The 23,346-nt window shown below is 43.9% G+C and overlaps 1 protein-coding gene across 3 annotated transcripts in view; it reads right to left on the reverse strand.

Moving 5' to 3' along the window:
• IFT122 (intraflagellar transport 122) overlaps positions 1-23,346 on the reverse strand; it is an 85,622-nt gene that overhangs the window by 36,899 nt on the left and 25,377 nt on the right. For all 3 annotated transcript variants that reach the window (XM_075996304.1, XM_075996306.1, XM_075996305.1), the window contains 7 exons: positions 21,254-21,329; positions 15,763-15,954; positions 15,487-15,625; positions 12,872-13,074; positions 11,861-11,998; positions 9,927-10,091; positions 6,952-7,149 (listed from right to left, as the gene is read on the reverse strand). In XM_075996304.1, the coding sequence (XP_075852419.1) occupies positions 6,952-7,149; positions 9,927-10,091; positions 11,861-11,998; positions 12,872-13,074; positions 15,487-15,625; positions 15,763-15,954; positions 21,254-21,329 (1,111 nt within the window). The remainder of the gene's footprint in view (positions 1-6,951; positions 7,150-9,926; positions 10,092-11,860; positions 11,999-12,871; positions 13,075-15,486; positions 15,626-15,762; positions 15,955-21,253; positions 21,330-23,346) is intronic.

The raw sequence follows: 23,346 nt of genomic DNA on the forward strand, positions 1-23,346 counted from the left end.
AATAACAGATGCTGATAAGGATATAGAGAAAAGGGAACTCTTATACACTGTTGGTGGGAGTGTAAACTAGTACATTTCCTATGGAGAAGAGTATAAGAGGTTCCCCAAGAACTACAAACAGGCTGGGCGCGGTGGCTCATGCCTGTAATCCTAGCACTCTGGGAGGGTGGGGCAGGCGGATCGTTTGAACTCAGGAGTTCGAGACCAGCCTGAGCAAGAGCGAGACTCCATCTCTACCAAAAATAGAAAAAATTAGCTGGGCATTGTGGGGCGCGGTGTCAACGCCATTACAAGTTGGCGCCTGTTTCCGGCTTTGCCTAGAGCAGCTAACAAGTTCAGCGCACGCATAATTGTCGGTTGCCCTGTGGCGCGAGAATGTAAACAAAGGGTCCTGATATGGGCTAATGCTTTGGTGGCTCGACAGTTGAGCGGCCTATCGCAGCTTAGGGGTTGTACTTCTGGGGTATATAGCGGCCTGCACGCTGCCGGGCTGGGTCTTTCGCATCATGTAAGTCTAAAGGGAACCCCATTAAAGCACGGTCAGAAGAACTCCTGTTGCCGCGTCTTCCTTGCTGGCGAGGCGGGCGCGACAAGTGGTGCCGAAACCCGGGACCTCGTACAACTTTGAAGCACCAGCGGAGACGACCTCGACAGAGGTGAGTTCAGAACTGACGTGTGGGACGGCCAAAACTCCCCTGCTTCCAAAAATGGGTAATATTCTGCTGCGGCGCTTTTTGTGGCCTATTATCATAAAATGCCTGTATGATGAGACTTCAGGCCCGCACGTAGCAGCTAGCCAAAGTGCACTGAGTGACTTGCAAGAAGCAAGCTCAGGGAGAAGCAGTAAGGGAAGTACCGCGGTAAAAGGTGGAAAAAAGGAATATAGAGCTCAAAAAAGGAAAATGCAGGGAGGGATAGCGCAGCCCGACCTGCAAAGGGAGAGAAAGAAGAAAAGGGAGAGAAAGAAGAAAAGGGAGAGAAAGAAGAAAAGGGAGAGAAAGAAGAAAAGGGAGAGAAAGAAGAAAAGGGAGAGAAAGAAATGTAAAGGTACCAGGAATAAAAATAACAAAGGAAAGGACAGGACAGAAGACAGAGGAGATAGCCTTTTTCTGTCAGAATTTAAGAAATTAAATATTTCTGAGGATGATTCCTCTTCTTCCTCTTCTCTTACTTCCTCAAGTTCAGGAGAGGAGGCGGGGGAGGAATTAGAAAAGAAAGAGGAACCGGTTTTTCTGGAAGCGGCAGGTTGTGAGCGGTACTGCCCACCTCCGCATGCCCCGCCTTGGGAAGGGCTGGGTTTTTCTTGGGGGCTGCTCGCCGCTGGGGATCCTCTGCCCATACCCTGGAATACAGAGGAGCCAGTGTGGGTACCTCAGTGGCCCTTACCCTCTGAAAAGTTACTCGCTGCCCATAATCTAGTGCAAGAGCAGCTTACTCTTGGGCATCTTGAACCCTCTCATTTTCCTTGGAATACCCCTATTTTTGTGATTAAGAAAAGGTCTGGTAAATGGAGACTGTTGCATGACCTTAGAGCGATTAATGCCCAGATGCAGCTTATGGGGCCTATTCAAAGAGGACTGCCCCTTCTCTCAGCTTTGCCTAAACATTGGAGTCTAATTATCTTGGACATTAAAGACTGTTTTTTCTCTATTCCCTTGCATCCACAAGATAAAAGCAGATTTGCATTCACGCTTCCTTCCATAAACCATAAACAGCCTGATGCAAGATATCAATGGCAGGTTTTGCCTCAGGGCATGGCTAACAGTCCCACTATGTGCCAACTTTATGTGGCCTCAGCTATCCAGCCGGTTAGGCAGAAGTTTTCAAAGGTAAGAATTATACATTATATGGATGATATTCTCTTGTGTCATTGTGATAATGGCATACTTCGTCAAGCTTATGCGTCCCTTCAGGCTCACTTAAGGAAAAAGGGCTTGCTGGTCGCTCCAAAAAAGGTGCAAAAGGGAGAAGTAGGCGCGTTTCTTGGTAGTAGCATTCTCCCTGACAAAATTGTGCCTCAAAGACTGTCCATCCGAAAAGATGCTTTGAGGACCTTAAACGATTTTCAAAAACTGCTAGGGAATATTAATTGGCTTCGACCTTTTTTATGTCTTACCACAGCAAAACTAAAGCCATTATTTCAGATTCTAGAGGGAGACTCACACATCACGTCTCCTAAAACTTTGACTCCTGAGGCCCTTAAGGCTCTTCATAAGGTAGAAAAAGCCATTCAAAAGGCGCAACTAGTGCGCATTCAACACCATGATCCTTTCTCCCTCTATATACTCCCTTCTCCTACGCTCCCTACGGCAGTGCTTTGGCAGGATGGTCCACTTTTATGGGTGCATCCTCAAGCCTCTCCAGGAAAGGTGATTGGCCATTATCCTACCTGTGTGGCCGAGATAGCCTTAAAGGGTATTAGTTTGGCTGTGTCCCATTTTGGACGTCACCCTGATAGCCTGATTTGTCCATATACTGCCAATCAGGTAAACACCTTATGTGCCAATCTTGATGCATGGGCCATATTAAAATGCACCTTCCCAGAGAGCATTGACAACCATTATCCCAGACATGCCTTACTGCAGTTTGCAATGAGGAATGAGCTTATTTTCCCAAGAGTAACTTCATTGTTACCTTTGGTTAATGCCTTGGACGTGTATACCGATGGCTCTAAGACGGGTATTGGGAGCTATGTCATTCAGGACAAGGTGTATACCAAACAATTTAACTATTCTTCTCCTCAGCTAGTAGAGTGTGCCATAGTCGGTCTGGTTCTCAGTACCATCACTGAACCTATCAACATCATCTCAGACTCCTTTTATGTGGTCAACGCAGTTAAACAGTTAGAGAACTCCTTTCACATTCTTGCCAAGAGTACAGTCTTTTCTGTATTTACAGAAATTAGAAATACTATTCAAAATAGGAAAAACCCATTTTCCATTCAGCATATCAGAGCTCATTCCTTGTTACCTGGACCTATGGCTGCAGGAAATGCTATGGCAGATCGCGCCACTCGCGCCCTCTGGGTGTCTGATGGCCACGCCGCCGCCATAGACTTTCATAAACTTTATCATGTGCCAGCTAAAACCTTACGACTTAAGTTCAACATCACACGTGCAGATGCTCGTGAGATTGTACTGCAATGTCCAAATTGTGCTCCTTATCGCACTGTTGTTCATACGGGCATAAATCCTAGGGGTTTGCGTCCTCTACATATGTGGCAAATAGATGTAACTCATGTCCCATCCTTTAAAAAGCTTCAGTATGTTCACGTGTCTGTTGACACGTGCTCAGGCATCCTTCATGCCACGCCTCTGGCTGGAGAAAAGGCAAGTTACGTCATCATTCACTGCCTAGAAGCTTGGGCAGCCTGGGGCAAGCCCCGGGTTATTAAGACAGATAATGGCCCAGCTTATACCTCAAAATCTTTTCAGCAGTTTTGCACTCGCTTGGGTGTGGAGCACCGTACCGGTCTTCCCTACAACCCTCAAGCGCAAGGCATCGTGGAACGTGCTCACGGCACGCTCAAAATGTACTTACAAAAACAAAAAGGGGGAGATGCCCTACAGCTAGGGCTATCACCCAAAGGACGTCTTTCCTTTGCTCTCTTTACTTTAAATTTTTTAAATTTAGATGTCAAAGGATGTTCGGCAGCAGACAGGCATGTCATGCCTGCTCCGCCACAAAAAGAATTAGTAAAGTGGAAAGATGTGTTGTCTAACCTATGGAAAGGCCCGGATCCAGTGTTAATGAGATCCAGGGGAGCTATTTGTATTTTTCCACAGAACCAGGACAATCCCATCTGGGTGCCCACGCGGCTGACCAAAACGGTGCAGCAGCCTCTGGAGCAACATGAAGACGTGCTGGCTACTCCTCCTGACGACAGCATGGATGATCGCGAGGATGGCAGCGGAGCCACGCTGGAGGATCCTGTCAGTGCCTCCTCTGCCGATGCCTGTGACACATAACTCACCAATTTTCCCTCGCTTCTTTTCTACTAATGTTTCCTTGGACACTGCGTACATGCCGTTGGACACACAGAGTAGTAATCTGGAGGAAAATAGATCCTTCTCCTTAAAGGGGACTTTGTGTTTTGTGTGGGGTTAACGGAAGCTGCACGGACTTTGCCCCCCTGTCCATTGGTGGCTGGGGGTATGGCAAGGAATGCTAGTTTCGCATGGAATCCTAGCGACTCTTTTAAAGGTTCTGTGAGGGTGATTGCGGGAGGGCAAAACTCGACCTTTGCCCCTACACCTGTCTGTGTTTGGCCCCCGTTTATCTGGGTGGTATCCACAGAAAAACCCTCTGGTACGCATGTGAACTGTTCCTCTAATACGTGCAATTATACATTGTGTTGGAATGCCATGTCTCACCCCTCTGCCATTGTTACCTACTTGCCTAGATACATTCCTGTTTCTGTTAAAGCTCCTAGCTCTATGACTTTGTTTCGGTCTTGCAGCCACAGACCATGTGGTATTGGCACAGACATTTGCTGCGCTTGAACTGAGACAGTCTGCACAGGTGTGGTTGACCATGCTAAAAGGTTAGCCTAGTTTTGGGTTGCACCTGCTCCTACCCCCAGATATTTTAGCAGACATGGCCTTTGTACTCTGAGGGGTCTCTCCCATTGCACCAAATAAGGCATGTCTCCTATCCCACAGCCAGCCTTTGCACACCTCCGAGTTGTGCTCATTGCACGAGGATAGGTGGTTGCTGGTAAAAGTGAGGCTCTGCAACCTTGATCACACGGTCAAAGGATGGTGCTGAACGGTTGCTCAGCTCTCATTAAATTAATAAAACAGGGGGAGATGTGGGGCGCGGTGTCAACGCCATTACAAGTTGGCGCCTGTTTCCGGCTTTGCCTAGAGCAGCTAACAAGTTCAGCGCACGCATAATTGTCGGTTGCCCTGTGGCGCGAGAATGCAAACAAAGGGTCCTGATATGGGCTAATGCTTTGGTGGCTCGACAGTTGAGCGGCCTATCGCAGCTTAGGGGTTGTACTTCTGGGGTATATAGCGGCCTGCACGCTGCCGGGCTGGGTCTTTCGCATCATGTAAGTCTAAAGGGAACCCCATTAAAGCACGGTCAGAAGAACTCCTGTTGCCGCGTCTTCCTTGCTGGCGAGGCGGGCGCGACAGGGCATGGTGGCGTATGCCTATAGTCCCATCAGCTACTCGGGAGTCTGAGGCAGAAGGGATCACTTGAGCCCAGGAGTTTGAGGTTGCTGTAAGCTAGGCTAATGCCACAGCACTCTAGCTGGGGCAACAGAGTGAGACTCTGTCTCAAAAAAAAAAACAAAAAAAACTACAAACAGAACTACAATATGATCCAGCAATCCCCCTACTGGGAATTTATCCAAAGGAAAGGAAATAATTCTATTGAAGAGACATCTATACCCCCATGTTTATTGCAGCACTATCCACAATAGCCAAGATTCGGAATCAACCTAGGTGTCCAACGACAGATAAATAGGTAAAGAAAATGTGGTGTATATGCAACATGGAATAGTATTCAGCCATAAAAAAGAATGAGATCCTTTTATTCACGGCAACATGGACAGAACCGAGGGACCTTCTGTTAAGTGAAATAAGCCAGGAACAGAAAGTTAAACACCACATGTTCTTACCCGTATGTGGAATCTAAAAAAAGTTGATCTAGTGGAAGTAAAAAATAGAACAGAGGACACTAGAGGCTGGGAAGGGTAGGGGGAAGGGAGGGCCAGGGAGAGATTTGTTAAATGATACGAAACTACAAGTGGATAGGAGGAATAAGTTCTAGTGTTCTATATCACTGTAAGATGACTACAGTTAACAATAATATATTATATAGTTTCAAGTAGCTGGAAGGAGGATATTGAATGTTCCCAACACAAAGTAAAATGTTTGAGATGATGGATATGCTAATTACCCTGATCTAATGACTGACTATACGTTGTATGTATTGAAACATCACTATGTACCCCACGAATATGTATAATTATATTTGTTAATTAAAAATTTTAAAATAAATAAATTTTAAACATAAAAGTCTCTCTTGTTTATAGTCCACATTCAGTGAAGTACCATAAATCTGAGGTTTCATTTATCTATACTATAGATAAAAATCATTAAAACAATATTTACAGTATGATTCTACTTTTGTTTAAAAATGTTTACATAAATCACATGCTCATAATTATATATTATGCATATATCATATATATGTATAGAAAAGGTCTGGGTGGATGTATATATGTTTAAGAGTGATTCTTTCCTGAGGACGGGATTCTGAGTGCTAAAGTTTCTCCTAGGTGCTTGTCCCTGTTTTATGACAATTCTACAGTAAGCATCACTCACTCCGGGGGCAGGCAGGCACCTGGGACAGGTGTGATCAGGCCAGCCCCCACTTGGGTTGCCCATCTCTGCTCTCCTGTCTGTCCTCTTTGTGGCTCCATACTCCAACCTCCCATTTCTGTTCTCCTCCTATTTTCAGAGGACTTATGCAGAGTTCTATGCTCCCTTTTTGGCTCATAGACCTTAGCCCCCACACCCACCCCACTCATTCCCTCTCTCCCTCCCTCATACACATATGCACACACACACCACCACTACACATGCACTCTTGTGTACAACCTGCTGGACTCCCAGCTTTGCTGGCTTGCTCCACTCTGCGCCATGCCTGGCTCTCAGCAAAACACACTCTGCTGACAACACTGCATATCCCTGCCTGTCCTTACCCAGTAAGGATGATCAGAAAGACTCTGAGGATTAGCTGTTTGCCCAAAGACACAGGTTGCGTGGGGTGGCGACAGGGCTTCAGGTTCTGAGTCCTGCCTTCCACAATATCACAGCTGCCACTCCTCTCTCCTCCCTATTCCTTGCTGCCTCCTCCCCAGCATACCAGCGAGGGGCCTGGTTTTCCTGTTCTTGTTTGCCCTGCCACTGTTGAGAGTAAACAGGTACCCTGGGTTACCTGTGGCACCTCCACAGCTGACATGGAGAAGACGTGGAGGCAGAAGATCTTGGAACCATTGTAGCCGACCACAAAGCCCTGCAGCTTCTGCTGGTGCACGGGGAAGGTGCTAGCTTTGATGTTGAGGTAGCCTCCTCCTGAGAAGCAGAGCATGTCCTCACACTGGGTGTTCCAGGCCACGCTGTTGGCGTTTGGTTCCTGAGGGACAGAAATGGTAAGGATCCTGCGAGAACCACCCTGGGCTCTGGCACCACTCCCATATTTCAAATACCCTTTATAAAGACTGAATCCCACTAAACTGCCAACAGTAGGATGGAGGGAAATGGAGGAAAGGTGGACCACAAAGAAATGGATAGAGGTAAGCTCCTCTGTGCATTTGCATAGTGTTGGAATTTTTGAATAAGCAAGCATTCCTTTTGAAAAAAGTTATTCTACCCAAATATTGATCCCTACATGGTAAGTGGAAAATCAGCAAAGCAGGATTCCACTTCTATTAAAAGATAAATGTACATCTGTATACACAGAAGGTTTAAAAGGATTTATTCCAAAGGATTAAGAGTGATTATTTCTGAGTGGGTGGAACTGTGGAATTGGAAAATAAATCTTTTTATTTTCTCCAGTTTTTGTTTGCCTGAATTTTTCTGTGTGTCATGAACGTCTATTTTTTTTATAAAAGAAAAAGAATAGTGAGTTATTTTTAAAATTAAATAATATATTGTTTCTACATATACAATTCACACACTGTAAAAATACAGTCACCCTGGGTGGCACCCCCCCACATACCTATTCTTATTTTTCTGCTCAGCCCTGGAGCCCCAAGGACCGGCAGATGCTCATACCTTTCTGCTTAGAATCTTTTACAATGTCTGAATCTTTTACAATGAGCATGAACTACTTTTATAATGAGAAAAAAACAATATAGTTGTTTTCATTTGTTGGAAGCAGCGGCAGCTGAGAAGACAAAAAGGAAGTAGGCAATGTTACAACTGGGAATATCAATGTCCTGACAAGGCCTGAGACTTACCCTCTGATATGGTTTGGATATTTGGCTCCTCCAAATCTTATATTAAAATTTGATCCCCAGTGTTGAATGTGGAGCCTGGAGGGAGGTATTGGGTCATGGTGGCAGATCCCTCATGATTGGGTTGGTGTCCTCCCCACAATAATGAGTAAGCTCTCACTTTATTAGTTCCTGGGAGAACTGGTTGTTTAAAAGAGCCTGGCACCTCCTCCTCCATTCTTTTCACTTCCTCTCTCATCATGTGACATGCCTGCTCCCCCTTCACCTTCCACCTTGATTGGATGCTCCCTGAAGCCCTTGCCAGAAGCAGATGCTGGAGCCACACTTCTTGTACAGCCTACAGAACCATGAACCAAATAAACCTCTTTTCTTTATACACTACCCAGCCTCATGTATGGACTAATACAACTTCCCTAGCCTACTTTGGAGATATGGGTGGGGATGGGGAGGGAACACACCCTTCCACTTTTATATGGTTCTAGGCTCAGACACAGATTCACAACAGGGGCCTGCTAACCTACCTACAGGTCTGGGGTGGGGGTAGTGTTGAGGCTGGGAAAAAGGAAAGTAATATTCAGGGCCCTATTTTGTGCCAAGCTAGGTACTATGGTATGTTGTTTATTTCTGTAGCAATTCTGTGAGGGGGCAATTACTAGTTTCATTTCAGAGATAAAGAGAAATTGAGGCTCAGAGAGGTTCACTAACTTGCTTAAGATCACACCATAAGTGATGCAGGACCGACTTGAGCCCAGGTCAGTCTGAAGGTTGTGCTCTTTCGCTCCCCTAAACCACTCTACTTCCTCAGTGACATGAAAAAGTTAACTGGAAATCACCTCTAAGCTAGTGGTAGCCAGGTAACCCCTTCTAACTGACTGAGGCAATCCCCTACTCCAGGCAACCCTACATCCTACTGATTCCACTGTTCAGGACAAGGAGCCTTGTTAGGTGGACCTAAATCTGCCCTATAACATTGGGAAACCCTGCAGGGGCCAAGGAAACCAGTCAGGAGAGGTTCCAACTTTGGGGGAAACTCTCTTCAGGCAAACCAGCCCTGAACACTTACAAAGCCCTAAAGAGGCAAAGAACAGCCCAGTTCAGCAGGAAACCGACAAGGTACTGGGCATGGAGCCTCTGGGCTTTCATCTCCAGTGACACACTTCCTCCAGCCACAGGAACGAATGATGTATAAACAATGCCTATACCCGTCAGACTTGTGGGGGGAGAGGGGGAGAATGGGCATTTATTGAAACCTTAAAATATGTACCCCCATAATATGCCGAAATAAAAAAAAAAAAAAAGAACTACCATTAATCTCTCCTCTGGGTACATATCCAAAGGAAATAAAATCAGTATCTCGTATAAAACAAAACAAAACAAAACAAAACAAAACAAAAAAAAACAATGCCTATACCCGAATCCAAACAGTTCACATTTTGTTGGCTCTTACAGCACCCCTGTGAAATAAGCAGAAGGGCAGACTTCCCCACCCTCCTGTTCTTTTCCTTCTTTCAGGTGACAAAACTGATCCTGTTTCCTTACTGTGCCTTAGGTCACTCATAGAAACAGCCAGGCCTCTGGCAGGTGAGATACAGACTTCTTCAAAAGCAGCATCATCACCACCACATTAATTCATTCACTGAGAACCCACAACATGCTCCACTTAGATTTAGTATTATCTCATTTATTGCTCACAGTAAACATGTAAGAAAGGTGTTACTTGCCAGGAAGGAAACCAAAGTTCACAGAGGCTGGCGCAGGCCCTGCAGCTCGTGGGTACATGGGAGAAGGAGCAGGCTGTGGCCTGGGGCCTCTCAGACTCTGCACCTATGCTTGGCTCCTACACCTCACTGCTCCTCCCAGAGACCTGCCTGGGCAAGAGAAGGGGTGCCTCTGCAGGGAAGAGAAGGGTTTCTAATCAAAGGACCACATCCTTGGGCACTGTCAGGGACTTCACCTGAAAAAGCAGCTCCTTGGTGTGGATGTCATACACCAGGCATGTGTCGTTTTCATCTACCACAGCCAGCTTGTTACGGGAGGCATTCATGTCCAAGCAGCGCACGGCTGTGGCCTGCTTCAGCAGGACGATAGCGAAGAGATTGTCCACAAAAATCTTTAGTATCTGCCGAAATTTCAGAGAAGAAAGTGAGTCACCATGGCAACAAGGCCCTGGAACACTGCCAGGCTGTTGGAATCCCATGTGTTCTACAAGAACAACTCCTACTAATTTCACCAGAAGCTCTATGCAGAGAAAAGGACTCATCAAAAGAAAAAGGGGGAAAGGGGTGGTGACTTATCCTTAGGAGACCAGAAGTGTGGTTCATCAGAGGTCACCAAAGCAATGACAGGCCTGAGATAGGCCAAACTTACTATAGCATGTGTTTGGACTGAGGATTTGTTAATGACATTACCCAAACTGCAGGGTTAGGAGATACCATCCTAACAAAGATCTGAGCTGCAAACTAACACAGGAAAAGGCTACTATAGACACAGATAAGACATCTGGTATAAAATAAGAATGATGCTGCTAATGATGATCACAGCTATCATTTATTGCTATCCCTGGTTTTTTGTGGGTTTGGGAGGGATTTTTTGAGACAGAGTCTTGCTCTGGCACCCAGGTTAGAGTGCAGTGGCATCATTATAACTCACTGCAACCTCGAACTCCTGGGCTCAAGTGATCCTCCTGCCTCAGCTTCCCAGGTAGCTGGGACTACAGACCCACACCATCACGCCTGGCTAGTTTTTCTATTTTTAGTAGAGACCAGGTCTCACTCAGGCTGGTGTCTCTCTCTCTCTCTCTCTCTTTTTTCAATTTCATTTTTTAGAGATAGGGTCTTGCTATGCTGCCTAGGCTGGAGTACAATGGTTAGTCACAGGTGTAATCACAGCTCACTGCAGCCTTGAATTCATAGATTCAAGCAATCCTCCTGGCTCAGCCTCCTGAGTAGCTGGGACTACAGGTGCACACCACCACACCCAGTTTCGATATCCCTGTTTTTGACAGCCCTATGAAACATGTGGTTTTATCCTCATTTGTAAAACTTTGACCCAGAGAGGTGAAGTGACCTGCCCAGGACCCCAAAGAACATGACCCAAGGCTGATCTTACCCCAAAGTCCATGCTCCCAGTGTCACATGGAAAGTGAGAGCTGACAGGGAGAAAGCAGCAGGCCCTCCCTCCCCTTTGGTATTGCTGTTTGATTGTTGCTCCACTGATCTCATGCTCTGTGACTTCCTTCCTAAGCAAAGACCTGACAAGCCTCAGCCACAGGCCATCTGTTACACAGCTTGGCTCTCAGACTAATGCAGTTATATTTTCACATTCAAATTTCCATGTAGCCCACTTAGAACTTTTATTTTGAGCAAAGAACACACACAGATCTGTTTAACTTTGTGTAACCTAGATTTCTGACATGTATTTGACCAAAGGGTTCATTTTTTTTTATAGCATCTACTAACATCCTGAGGACCCAGCATTCTCTAGGATACACACTAGCACACACTATGTTAATCTACTTACTGCCCTAGTAGGGATCTGACCTAAGTAATGATCTCTGCCTCCCCCTCTAGCAAGCCACTGAAGATGCATCTCTAAAGAATCTCCCCCATATTGAATGACCTTAAGCCCACTAGTCTACTCTATGTGCAGCCCAGAGGCTGCAGTTCAACTCTGCCAGAATGTGAGTATGCTATGAGTCCGAGGGCCACTGTGACTTTGGCCTAGAGCTGTCCTCATAAAACTAAATTCAGTGATGCCCTCCAATGCGCCCATGGAGGGAAGAAGCCTTTTTCCTGTCCAGGGAACCCATCTCATGGTCACCACTAGACAGGTTGTCTGCATCTGTGTGCAGATACTCAAGCTGACGGGAGACATGCAGGGAGTGCTCACCTGCCCATTCTTCAGGCCCACTAATAGACCTTCTCTTCCAGGAGGGCCACCAATCACCTTAATGTAACGAATGAGAGACTCCATCTGCCACTCTCGCTCCTTCACTCCATTGAAGGACAGGCACTGCAGCCGTTTCTCCTAGGAAACAAACCCAGCTCTGCACAGACATTCAACAGAGTAAGTGCAGCCAGCCCTCCCAAGGAGGTCTTCCTTGATCTGAAGGGTGAAAAATACTGGCACATTCTGTATCTATCTAACCTCATCTAGTCCCCATGGTTGGCACAGTTAAACCTTCATGCAAGTCCTTCCCATGGAGCCCAATTCAGCCTGAGATCTTCAATGCAGACCTCAATCCAGACGGTCATGGCCAGAGACAGCACCGAAAAGTTCACCTATTTGCCACACCTATCCTGTAACTTGTGGTACTCCTAAACTGCTTGAAGTTATAGACTTTTAAAGAGATTTTAAAAGTATTTTATGCTATAGTGATTCCTAAAGGACTTCTTCCATTTTATCATTTCCATAGGCCTAAGTAAAACAAAATCTACCTCTACTTTCAAGAAAGATAAATGGTAGGCTTCTCTCAAAGTCTTTCCAAACTTCTCTTGGCATTGACCTAGGCAGTTTCTAGAAATCTAAGTTGAGAAAATTTTTTCTATGAAAAAAAATCTCTTAGGAAATAAACTTCCTTGACTATTGCTGAGTTGACATAAATTTTATGTATATATGCTTATCAAAAAAAACCCGTCTTCATTTTGTGAATTATATAATCCCAGTATGACAAAATGCTCTGCAATACAAAAGAGTATTCTCCAGTTTATAGCCCATGGCTTTCTAATAGAGTCTGATTCATCTAGATGCCAGTAAAATGAAAGCCAACACATAGCCACTGAGTGATGGAAAGGGACTTGTTTTCCAGTGACCAGTTTTAAAACTGTGAGGTGGTTACCATATTGTTACAGGGAATATAGAGTGAATTCAGCCTGCCCCCTCCAACACATTACTGCCCACCTGGCAGAGGATGATGTGATTGGCACACACCACCAGGAGGTTGCATTCGAACTTCTTGACAATCTTCTCCTTTACCCGGTAATGCATGTCTGATGAGTCATCTGAATACAACTCATATATGAGGATTTTCTCTGGCAGTTGGATAGCTAATCGATTTTTGTAGATGGCAATTTTCTTGACAAGCTCTTTGCATTTAATCCGAACTGTCAAAGAAAAAAAAAATTCAGCTTTAGCAAGAGATTGTTAAGTAACATAGAAGGCAGAGAAATTAAAAGCTATCATTTACTTAGTGCTACTGGCAATTAAAGTGAGACACTCTCATTAAAAAAATCTTTACAGAATATCTAATGTGTACAATCAACTCTGCTGAGCGCTGGGTTCCAAAGTCATATACAATACAATCTTTGTGGTCCAAAGCTTACAACTGAGTATGGAAAATAAAGCACTTAGTGCCACCATCATTTGTTGAATATAAATCTAAACTCTTCCGCACAGCACTAATGGCTCCTGACAATCGGGAGCCCACCTAAGTGACTGACTTTACCACTGGCCATTCCCCACCAACCTTCTTGACAGTAGATAATGGCACAGATCATTGAGAGTGGCCTTTTAACTGAATCCAAATTTTATAGAACAAATCCTTTTAATCAAGGGATTTGTTCTATGAAGTTTGAATTTGGTAGAGGGGCTGCACTTGGGGATCTGGAGGGCCACACATGACCTTGAGGCCACAGGTTCCCCCACCCCTTGACTCTACACTCTCACTACAGACCAGGTAGAGAAAATGTCTCAGAAGGGATACTGGAGAGCTGCCCAAGTGGCTCCACCCCCACTATCAGAGCTGGAATCTTCAGAGGTGCTTCCAGATGGGATCAAAGGATGCCCATTTGAATCTACAAGGCAACCTCCAACCTGGATCCCCATGTAAATACCCTGGATATGAATATACTGAAATAAACGGATTCTTAGCCTATTTAACCAGCTCAGCTACTTAGGTAGACACAGGGCGAGACTGAGGTTACAGCCTGAACTAACTATGCTAGGCCTGGAACCCCGAATCTTCTGACTGAGCCTACGCTGACCCACAGCTCCTGCTTATCTCTGGCAGAAGGACCCACCAGGAAGCAACTGGAGACTGGGCTGAGAGAGAAGCACCCCAAAGTGACTCTGACCAGAAGAGATAAAGTTCCACAAAGACCCATGCAAGTCAACCACCTTGCTTCTGACTTGTCATAAGTCATCTTCCCTTACGCAGGGAGTTCATGTATCCCTTCAAAGTATTTGTAAAATTTTGAATCAGTGTTTTTTTTTAGTTTTTGTTTGTTTGTTTGTGGGTGTTTTTTGAGACAGAGTTTCACTGTGTTGCCGGGCTAGAGTGCCGTGGAGTCAGCCTAGCTCACAGCAACCTCAAACTCCTCGGCTTAAGCTATCCTTCTGTCTCAGCCTCCTCAGTAGCTGGGACTACAGACATGCGCCACCATAGCTGGCTAATTTTTTCTATATATTTTTAGTTGGCCAATTAATTTCTTTCTATTTTTAGCCACCATGCCCGGCCTTTTTTTAGTTTTTTTTTTTCTTTTGAGACAGAGTCTCACTTCCCTTCCCGTCCCTTTCCCTTCCCCTCCCCTCCCTTCCCTGCCCTGCCCTTCCCTTCCTTCCCTTTTCCCTTCCCTTTCCCTTTCCTTTCCTTTCTTGAGACAGGGTCTCACTTTGTTGCCCAGGCTAGAGTCTAGAGTGAGTGCCGTGGCGGCAGCCTAGCTCACAGCAACCTCAAACTCCTGGGTTCAAGCAATCCTTCTGCCTCAGCCTCCCAAGTAGCTGGGACTACAGGCATGCGCCACCATGCCCGGCTAATTTTTTGTTTCTATATATATTAGTTGGCCAATTAATTTTCTTTCTATTTATAGTAGAGACGGGGGTCTTGCTCTTGCTCAGGCTGGTTTCGAACTCCTGACTTTGAGCAATCCGCCCGCCTCGGCCTCCCAGAGTGCTAGGATTACAAGCATGAGCCACCGCCCGGCCTTAGTTTTTTTTTTTTTTTTTTTTTTTTTTTTTTTGAGAGAGAGGATTTATTGCTTTTGTTAAGATCCTCAAAGGGATCAACAGCCTCCCTGCTCCCACCATAAAAACCAAGACCAGCCGGGCGTGGTGGCTCACGCCTGTAATCCTAGCACTTTGGGAGGCTGAGGCGGGCGGATTGCTCAAGGTCAGGAGTTCGAAACCAGCCTGAGCGAGACCCCGTCTCTACTATAAATAGAAATAAATTAATTGACCAACTAAAAATATATATATACAAAAAAAATTAGCCGGGCATGGTGGCGCATGCCTGTAGTCCCAGCTACTCGGGAGGCTGAGGCAGTAGGATCGCTGAGCCCCGGAGATTGAGGTTGCTGTGAGCCAGGCTGACGCCATGGCACTCACTCTAGCCTGGGCAACAAAGTGAGACTCTGTCTCAAAAAAAAAAAAAAAAAAAAAAACCAAGACCAAATGACTATCATGTTTTCAGAAGACCAAGGTAAAACATTTCCTGTCATTTTAAGTGCCCTGTCGCCAGCTCTTTCAACCTACCCCCTTCCCAATGCCTGGCAGGCAGAGGAACCCTACTTGCCTCTTACCTTTCTGCTCAGTGATCAGGTGCTGCACAATGACATCAGTCATACTATCCCTGTAGGCATACCGGTTCTTGTAGAGCCCATGGACTGTACTGAAAACAAGCTGGTAGAAGGAAATCGTGCCGTCCTGGCAGCCTACCACCTGCAGAGTAAGACAGTTGTCAATTCCCAGCTGTCTGTGGAGAGTCTACCCTCCCATTTGTCAGGAACAAACACCAATGATCTGACGAGCTAAGCATGGCTGATGCTCATTGCAATAAATGAACTTCCTTTCCTTACCACATAGTTGGATTCGGGTTTCACTTTACACGTCCACACCCAGGAGTTCTGCTCCCCAACAGTCCCAAGCCGAACTCCATCCTTGGTGAAAAGAGATACTTGCTTGTCTGACCCCCCCAGCAAGATGTACTCCCCTTTACTAAAGTAGCTGACGCAGCAGGGGTCAAAATTCAGTGACCGATCCTTCCCAATCTAAGGAAAGAGAACACATACCAAGGAAAAAATCATTTCTGAATCCATAATAATCTCAAAACAATTAAGGGTTTTTCTCAGCTAATGGGGACAGGTGGGAAGATAGCAGAGAGCTGGCCAGCCTTATCTCCTATGTCATTCCACACGGACACGAGCCTTTCTGCCTCTGGATCACCCTACTCCTCCAGACCTCCACACAGCTGAATCCTCGACCCCTAGAGTCAGCAGCAACTTCCCTAGTCCCACCAAATTGCTCCAGGAGTGTGTCTCAGCTGCTCAAGCAACCTGGAGGCTGGGATGGTCATGCCCCCATAGGCCCTCCTCTGCACATAGCTCTTGCTGTGCATCAGTGGGTCCCCACGGCTTCTCTTTTCTATCTTTTTAAAAAGTATTTTACAAAGCTGAGTTTATTCAGTTTAAAACACTGTCCTTTATTCTGCAACTATGCCCATCTTACTTCTCTTTATAATGACTTTTTAAAGGTATAATTTACATACTATATAATTCATCCATTTAAAGTGTATAATTCAGTGGCTTTCGTAGTCACAGAGTTGTGCAATCATCTAACTCCAGAACACTTCCATCACCCAAAAAGAAACCCCATACCTGTTAGTAGTCTATCCCAATTCCTCCCTCGCTTCATCTCTGCAACCACTAGCCTACTTTCTATCTCTATAGATTTACCTATTCTGAGCATTTCATTTTTTATTTATTTTTATTTTTTTAAACTTTACTTTTTTAATTTTATTTTTATTTTTTTGTTTGTTTGTTTAGTCTAGTGTATATCAGGGACATATTTTGAGCATTTCATATAAATAAACTCATAATATGTGGCCTTTTGTGTCTGGTTCATACATGTTGTGGCATGTACCAGTACTTACTTCCTTTTCATTGCTGAATATATTCATTGCATGATATACCACATTTTACTTATCCATTCAGCAAGTGATGGACATTTGGGTTGTTTCTACTTCTGGCTATTATGAATAATGCTGCTATGAATATTCACATACAAGTATACAAGTTTTTGTGTGGACATATATATGTTTTCATTTTCCTTGAGCATATACCTAGAAATGGAACTGCTGGGTCATATAAATTTATTTTTAACTTTTTGTGGAACTGCTATACTTTTTTAAAGTGACAGTACCATGCTATATTCACACTAGCAGTGTATGAGGATTCCAATTTCTCTATTCTAGTGGGTGTGAAGTGGTATCTCACTGTGGTTTTGATTTGCATTTCCTTGATGGCTAAAACGTTAAACGTCATTTCATGTGCTATTGGCCACAAAGAAATGTCTATTCAGATCTTTTGCTCATTTTTCAATTGGGTTATTTGTTGTTTCATTATTGCATTGTTCTTTATTCTAGATACAAGTCCCTTATCAGATATATGATTTGCAAAAATTTTCTGTGTACTGCCTTTCAACTTTCTTGATGGTGTCTCCTCAGCTTTTAGGATGAAGGTCAAACTCCTGAGTTCGGCCACCAAGATGTTTTTCTTGGCCAAAAAGAACTTCTTGCAGTTTCCCATGTGGATCATGCTCTTTCAGGCCTCCATATCCTCACAGGTGCTATTCTTTACCCCACCCCCAGCTGGGAGTGCTCTTTTTCTCTCCTTCTCTGCCAGGTATCATCTCCTCAAGGAAACATCCCCAAACTCCCACTCACTCCATGTTCCCACAGCCCCTGTGCTCGCCTCTCCTACAGCACTTCTCTCACTGCCTGTAGTTACAGAGCTCATTTCAGGTCTCCTACACTAAAGCCCAACCCCCTTATTGCCACTAGAGTTTTTCTGCTGCCCATGAGGGCATCTTTTGTAAATAAAAAGACTATTTATGATTAGCATTCTTAAACTAATATTCAACTTATTAAAGAAATAACTGTATGAACCTTGTTTCTCCTTAAGATTTTAAGTTCAATTTACAAATATTTTCCTATTTATAAATCTAGCAAAAGTGAACAGCCAATTTACTTTGACTATTTAATGAATTCAGTTTTGAACAGATCATAAAATCGCTTAAATATTCAGTCCCATTTACAACTTAGTTAATTCCCCTAAACTGATTTAAACTGCAATTATAAATTTAATATATTCAATTTTCCTTTCCCTTTTAGGAATTTCAAATGCCTGGCAGCCAAAACTTTCCCTAGTATTTATACAATGCTAGTAAATCTAATAAGAAGACTAAAAAAAAAACTCATGAGTCATGATGTGGAAGGCTGGCAGTTATTGGTAATGTTTCAGTGGTTCCTACTGGACCAACCCTCCTGTGGGTAACAACTGTAAACTCTGCACCAAGTATAAGTAACTACCACCTGAGGCAACCAAAATCAGGCAGAAACTGAAGACACATGCATGTTAGGAAGAAGGGAACAGAATTAAATGAACTTCTTTTTTTTAAAAAAATGGCTTTTTGCCTGACGGCATGCCTCATTAGCACCATGCTGGGTGAGTACAGAATTTGGAGGATGACACTAGCTGGAAAGTGATGTGGGAAATCCCAGAAAAGAGATGTGGAGTGGGAGACTAAGTTCTGCACATAAACTCTGCTGGATATCTGGAAACTCTTGAACTATACCCTGCAACACAGGTACCAAGCAGCCTAATGCTAAAGAATTGCACAGACATGTTAGCTGTTGCCCTCCATTGGAAACATGGAGTTTGAATTCTGTGTCCAGCAAAGTAAACTGCCTGCTTAAACACACACACACACACACACACACACACACACACACACACACACACACACACACACACACATACATCCTCAGAGGGACATGATACCATTCTCAATGCCCAGAGTACAATCTAAAATTCAAAAAGCGGCTGGGCACGGTGGCTCATGCCTGTTAATCCTAGCACTCTGGGAGGCCGAGGTGGGCAGATTGCTTGAGGTCAGGACTTCGAAACCAGCCTGAGCAAGAGCGAGACCCCTTCTCTACTAAAAATAGAAAGAAATTAATTGGCCGACTAATATATATAGAAAAAATTAGCCGGGCATGGTGGCGCATGCCTGTAGTCCCAGCTACTCTGGGGGCTGAGGCAGCAGGATTGCTTGAGCCCAGGAGTTTGAGGTTGCTGTGAGCTAGGCTGATGCCACGGCACTCACTCTAGCCTGGGCAACAAAGCGAGACTCTGTCTCAAAAATAAAATAAAGTAAAATAAAATAAAATACAATTCAAAAAGCATCTCCAGAGAAAAGGATGGTTAAAAAAATTCAAAAAGCAGGAAAATGTGAACCATATTCAAGAGAAAAGACAATTAATGGAGACTCACCCAAGATGACCAAGATGTTATAATTATCAGATAAGAATTTTAAAAAAGCCATTATAACTGCTTAACTATGGTTAAGCATATAAAGGAAAAGATGAATGAACAAATAAGAAAAAAGAACCAAATGGAAATTCTAGAATAGAAAAATGCAGTAACTTAAATACAGATTCACTGGATGGGCTTAATAGAAATATTAGAGATGGCAAAAGAGTCAATGAAGTTGAATACTAAGCAATAGAAATCCTCCAATCTGAAGATCAGAGGGATAAAAAGTGAAAAATGAACAGGACTTCAGTGCCCTGGAGAACAATATCAAAAAGTCTACCATAAGTATAATTGGAGTCCCAAAAGGAAAGGAGAGAATGGGTAAAATGTTTTTGAAGAAGTAATGGCCAAAATTTTTCCACATTTGGTGAAAGACATAAAGATATAAATATATAGATTCAAAATGCTCAGTGGACCCCAAGCAGAAAAATGCAATGAATTGCTTAAACATTCCAATATTGCTTAGGAAGTTAATAAAAAATTCTTACATCTTTACATTTAAAATCAAGAGTATAAAATTAGTTACTCAATTATAATCTTTAAATGGTCATCATAAGACTAATTTTATAGACATTCTAATATGGATTCTGGCACCATTCTGACTGGGTTCCAAACCAGGGTTGGCCACAGACTAAACTGTATGCCCTTAAGCAAATTACTGAACCTCTCTGTGCCTCAATTTTCTTACATGTAGAGTGGTGATAATAGTACCTACCTCAGAGGGTTGTTATAAGGATTAAAAGAGTAAATCCTTGTAAAGAGTTTATATAATGCCTAGAACTCAGTGTTAGCTATTACTATTAAGCCAGATCCTCTTAAATATTAAACACTTAAAATGTCAAAAATACATAAATTATTCCTAAGCTTAATATAAAAGTATGAGACTGATTTACTTCAATATCCTATATTTAATTCTAAATATTCCCAGAGCTAAAAGGACACTTACCCACCAAGAAAACAATTCACTTTCCCAAATTGGGGTTACCATCTCAGCAGACTGAGGTTGCTCATCATTCAAAGTCTTTGGGTCACAACATCAGTTCTGGGGCTGCATACATGGAAGATATTTGCATGGCCCTCACCACCACGTTGGACTCTTTTTCACTGGTCACTATAGCAACAAGATGCCAATCCCTCCCAGTGTAGTGTGGTTGTTGCCAGAAGTCTCTAATACCCACACTTAGTGCCTGGTACATAGTAGGAGTGTCAGTAAATATTTGTTGAATGATGATGTACACTCATTAAGTGGATGGATAGACAGGGCCAGGGAAACTAGATGCCTGTTAATTAAAATCAGGGTTTTGGGAAATGAGCCATGGGAAACTCAGAAAACACTTCATCGTCTAACTATGTTTATTTTTTCTTTACTCAACTACAAAAAAAAAGACCAATGATAATGCAGGGTAGAAGAAATTATTCCAAAGCTGATCTATACATATCTGAAACCCCTCCTTCTAGTATGACATATTTGAGGAATAAGGATGGCTGTAACGTGAAAGGCTCCATTGAATAGGCTGTATTTCACACTTGCTTGGCTGTAGGATGTAAATGTGCCCACCACCTTCACTCTAATCCTTGGCATTTCTTGCCTACTAAAAGGTCATCCAACCATCACTTGCTCTATATTGTAATCCACCTTCCACAGAAACAATGAATTTTTCTGAAACAGGAATCTGACCTTGTCATCTATGGCTCCTGAATACTTAAAGTGTATGATGTTCAAACTCCTTATTCACACTATTCAGGTCCTTTACAATCATATCCTCATCTTCCTCTCCAGCTCCATCTTCACAGGATTTTACAAAAATTAAATGAGATAAAGTATACAAAACACTGAATATAGTACTTGGTAACAGGGTAAATGCTCAAAAAGCAGGAACAATGATAATGTACAATTAATAATAATACAATCTCAGAAAGTAAAAATATACTACAACAGGAATAACTGCAACTGGGTTTGTATAGGGCTACATACCTGTTTTCCACTCAGTTGGTAGAAGGAAAGTTTCTGTCCCCAGTCAGCTACAGCCATGATATCATTATGTTCCTCTCTAATCAACGGAAGACAAAAGAAGTTATGAGGAGTCATGGCCTGCTGATGAGTATAGCCCTAAGGGTTTCACAAACAACAGGAAAAAGAAAACCCTGCCCAGGCTGTCAGGTTGCCAAATGTACAGCTTTAATAAGGCCAAAAGTTGTAATTTGGCCCAACCCATCAATCAGTCCAGTGAGATGAAGCAGAGAGGCAGTCCTCCCGGGATCTGCTATTTCAATGAATCCCTTGCCATGAGCTTATGGTCCTGGGACACTGTTGCAGCTAAAGAAGATAAACCCCTTCTTTCAGCACTTCCTGGGGAGCAACACTAAGAAACAGCAAGGCTGTAGATCCAGGAGTGCTACTCTTTTACTACAAAATGTGGGGAGATGGTAGAGAAACATATCAGTTGCAGGGGGAAGGCATGGAATGTCTGATTTTTTGATGGACAGAAGGGAAACTTTCTTGTTCTTCATGAAGAGGGAAAATTAACACCTAAAACTAGGTTCTCTTGCAGGTAGGGTCCTCGCACAGGTGAAATGGTATCTGATTGAATCTAAAAGAAAAGAGTAGTGGGCTCTCTGAAGAACAACTGTCTTTGAATCTGGGAAGCTATGGGGATCAGTGCTTTGGGGCTGGGTCTGTAGGACTCACATACAGGAGAGACTCCCAAGTTTGAGGCTGGGGAGCAGGCGACCTAGGAATCTAGTTCAAGAGAAAGGCATTCCCAGCCTTTGAGGCTGGGTCTTTCTTTCTTTCTTTTTTTTTTTTTTTTTTTTTGAGACAGAGTCTCGCTTTGTTGCCCAGGCTAGAGTGAGTGCCGTGGCATCAGCCTAGCTCACAGCAACCTCAATCTCCTGGGCTCAAGCAATCCTGCTGCCTCAGCCTCCCGAGTAGCTGGGACTACAGGCATGCGCCACCATGCCCAGCTAATTCTTTTGTATATTTTTAGTTGGCCAATTAATTTCTATTTATAGTAGAGACAGGGTCTCACTCTTGCTCAGGCTGGTTTCGAACTCCTGACCTCGAGCAATCCACCCGCCTCGGCCTCCCAGAGTGCTAGGATTACAGGCGTGAGCCACTGTGCCCAGCCTGGGTCTTTCTTAATTCACCTAACGTTGCCTCTTTATTAATTCCAGCTTTTCTGAGCCCAGAGCCTTTTTGTTTGTTTGTTTTGTACTTTTTGTTTGTTTCATGTCTCTAGAGACAGGGTCTCACTGTGCTCAGGCTGGTGTCGAACCCCTGAGCTGCAGCTATCCTCCTGCCACGGTCTCTCAGAAATCTAGGATTACAGGCGAGAGCCACACATGGTACAGCCTTGTTTGTAAAACCCAGCCAAGAGTGGCAAAGTGACAAATGTTATAGGCACTAATTCATAACTAAGAGAAAAGAGAAAAAGATCAAGAGGGATGTTAATAGGAAGAGGCCTGCAGGTGAACTGTGTGACGGGCATTGAAGTCCAAACACAATCCAGGAGCCCAGCCCACAGTGAACCCTCTTGGGGAAGCCACATATGGCTCTGAGCTGGGTTCTAACTCTATGTACTGGATTGGTGGGTTGAAGGCTATGCCTCACACCTCCTCCTTTCATGACCGAGGGGTGGAGTTCTTTCACGGAGCCTCAGGGAACCATAGAACACAGTTTGGAAAGTCCCAAGCTAGATCACTATTACCCAGTCAAAATATCCTGGCAACCCCCAGAGCTTTCCCCACTCCACACAGCCCATGTTTTCCCTACAGGTGATTTTGTTGTTGTTGTTGTTGTTAAAGACAGGGTCTTGCTGTGTTGCCCAAACTGGACTGCTGGACTTTGGACTTGAACTCCTTGGGCTCAAGTGATCCTCCCACATCAACTTCCCAAGTAACTTGGAATACAGGTATATACCCAGCTCCTACAGGTAATCTTGATTGAAGAGAAAAAAGGATTTGGATATGAGGATTGTGGGCAAGGTAAGGGCTTCCTCTCTGTTATGTGTCCTAGTAAATGCAAGGTAAGGTACAGTGTGGGAACAGACAAAGTAACATGCCCAGTAA

This window comes from Microcebus murinus, chromosome 21, assembly GCF_040939455.1.
Source record: "Microcebus murinus isolate Inina chromosome 21, M.murinus_Inina_mat1.0, whole genome shotgun sequence".
Taxonomy (NCBI): domain Eukaryota; kingdom Metazoa; phylum Chordata; class Mammalia; order Primates; family Cheirogaleidae; genus Microcebus; species Microcebus murinus.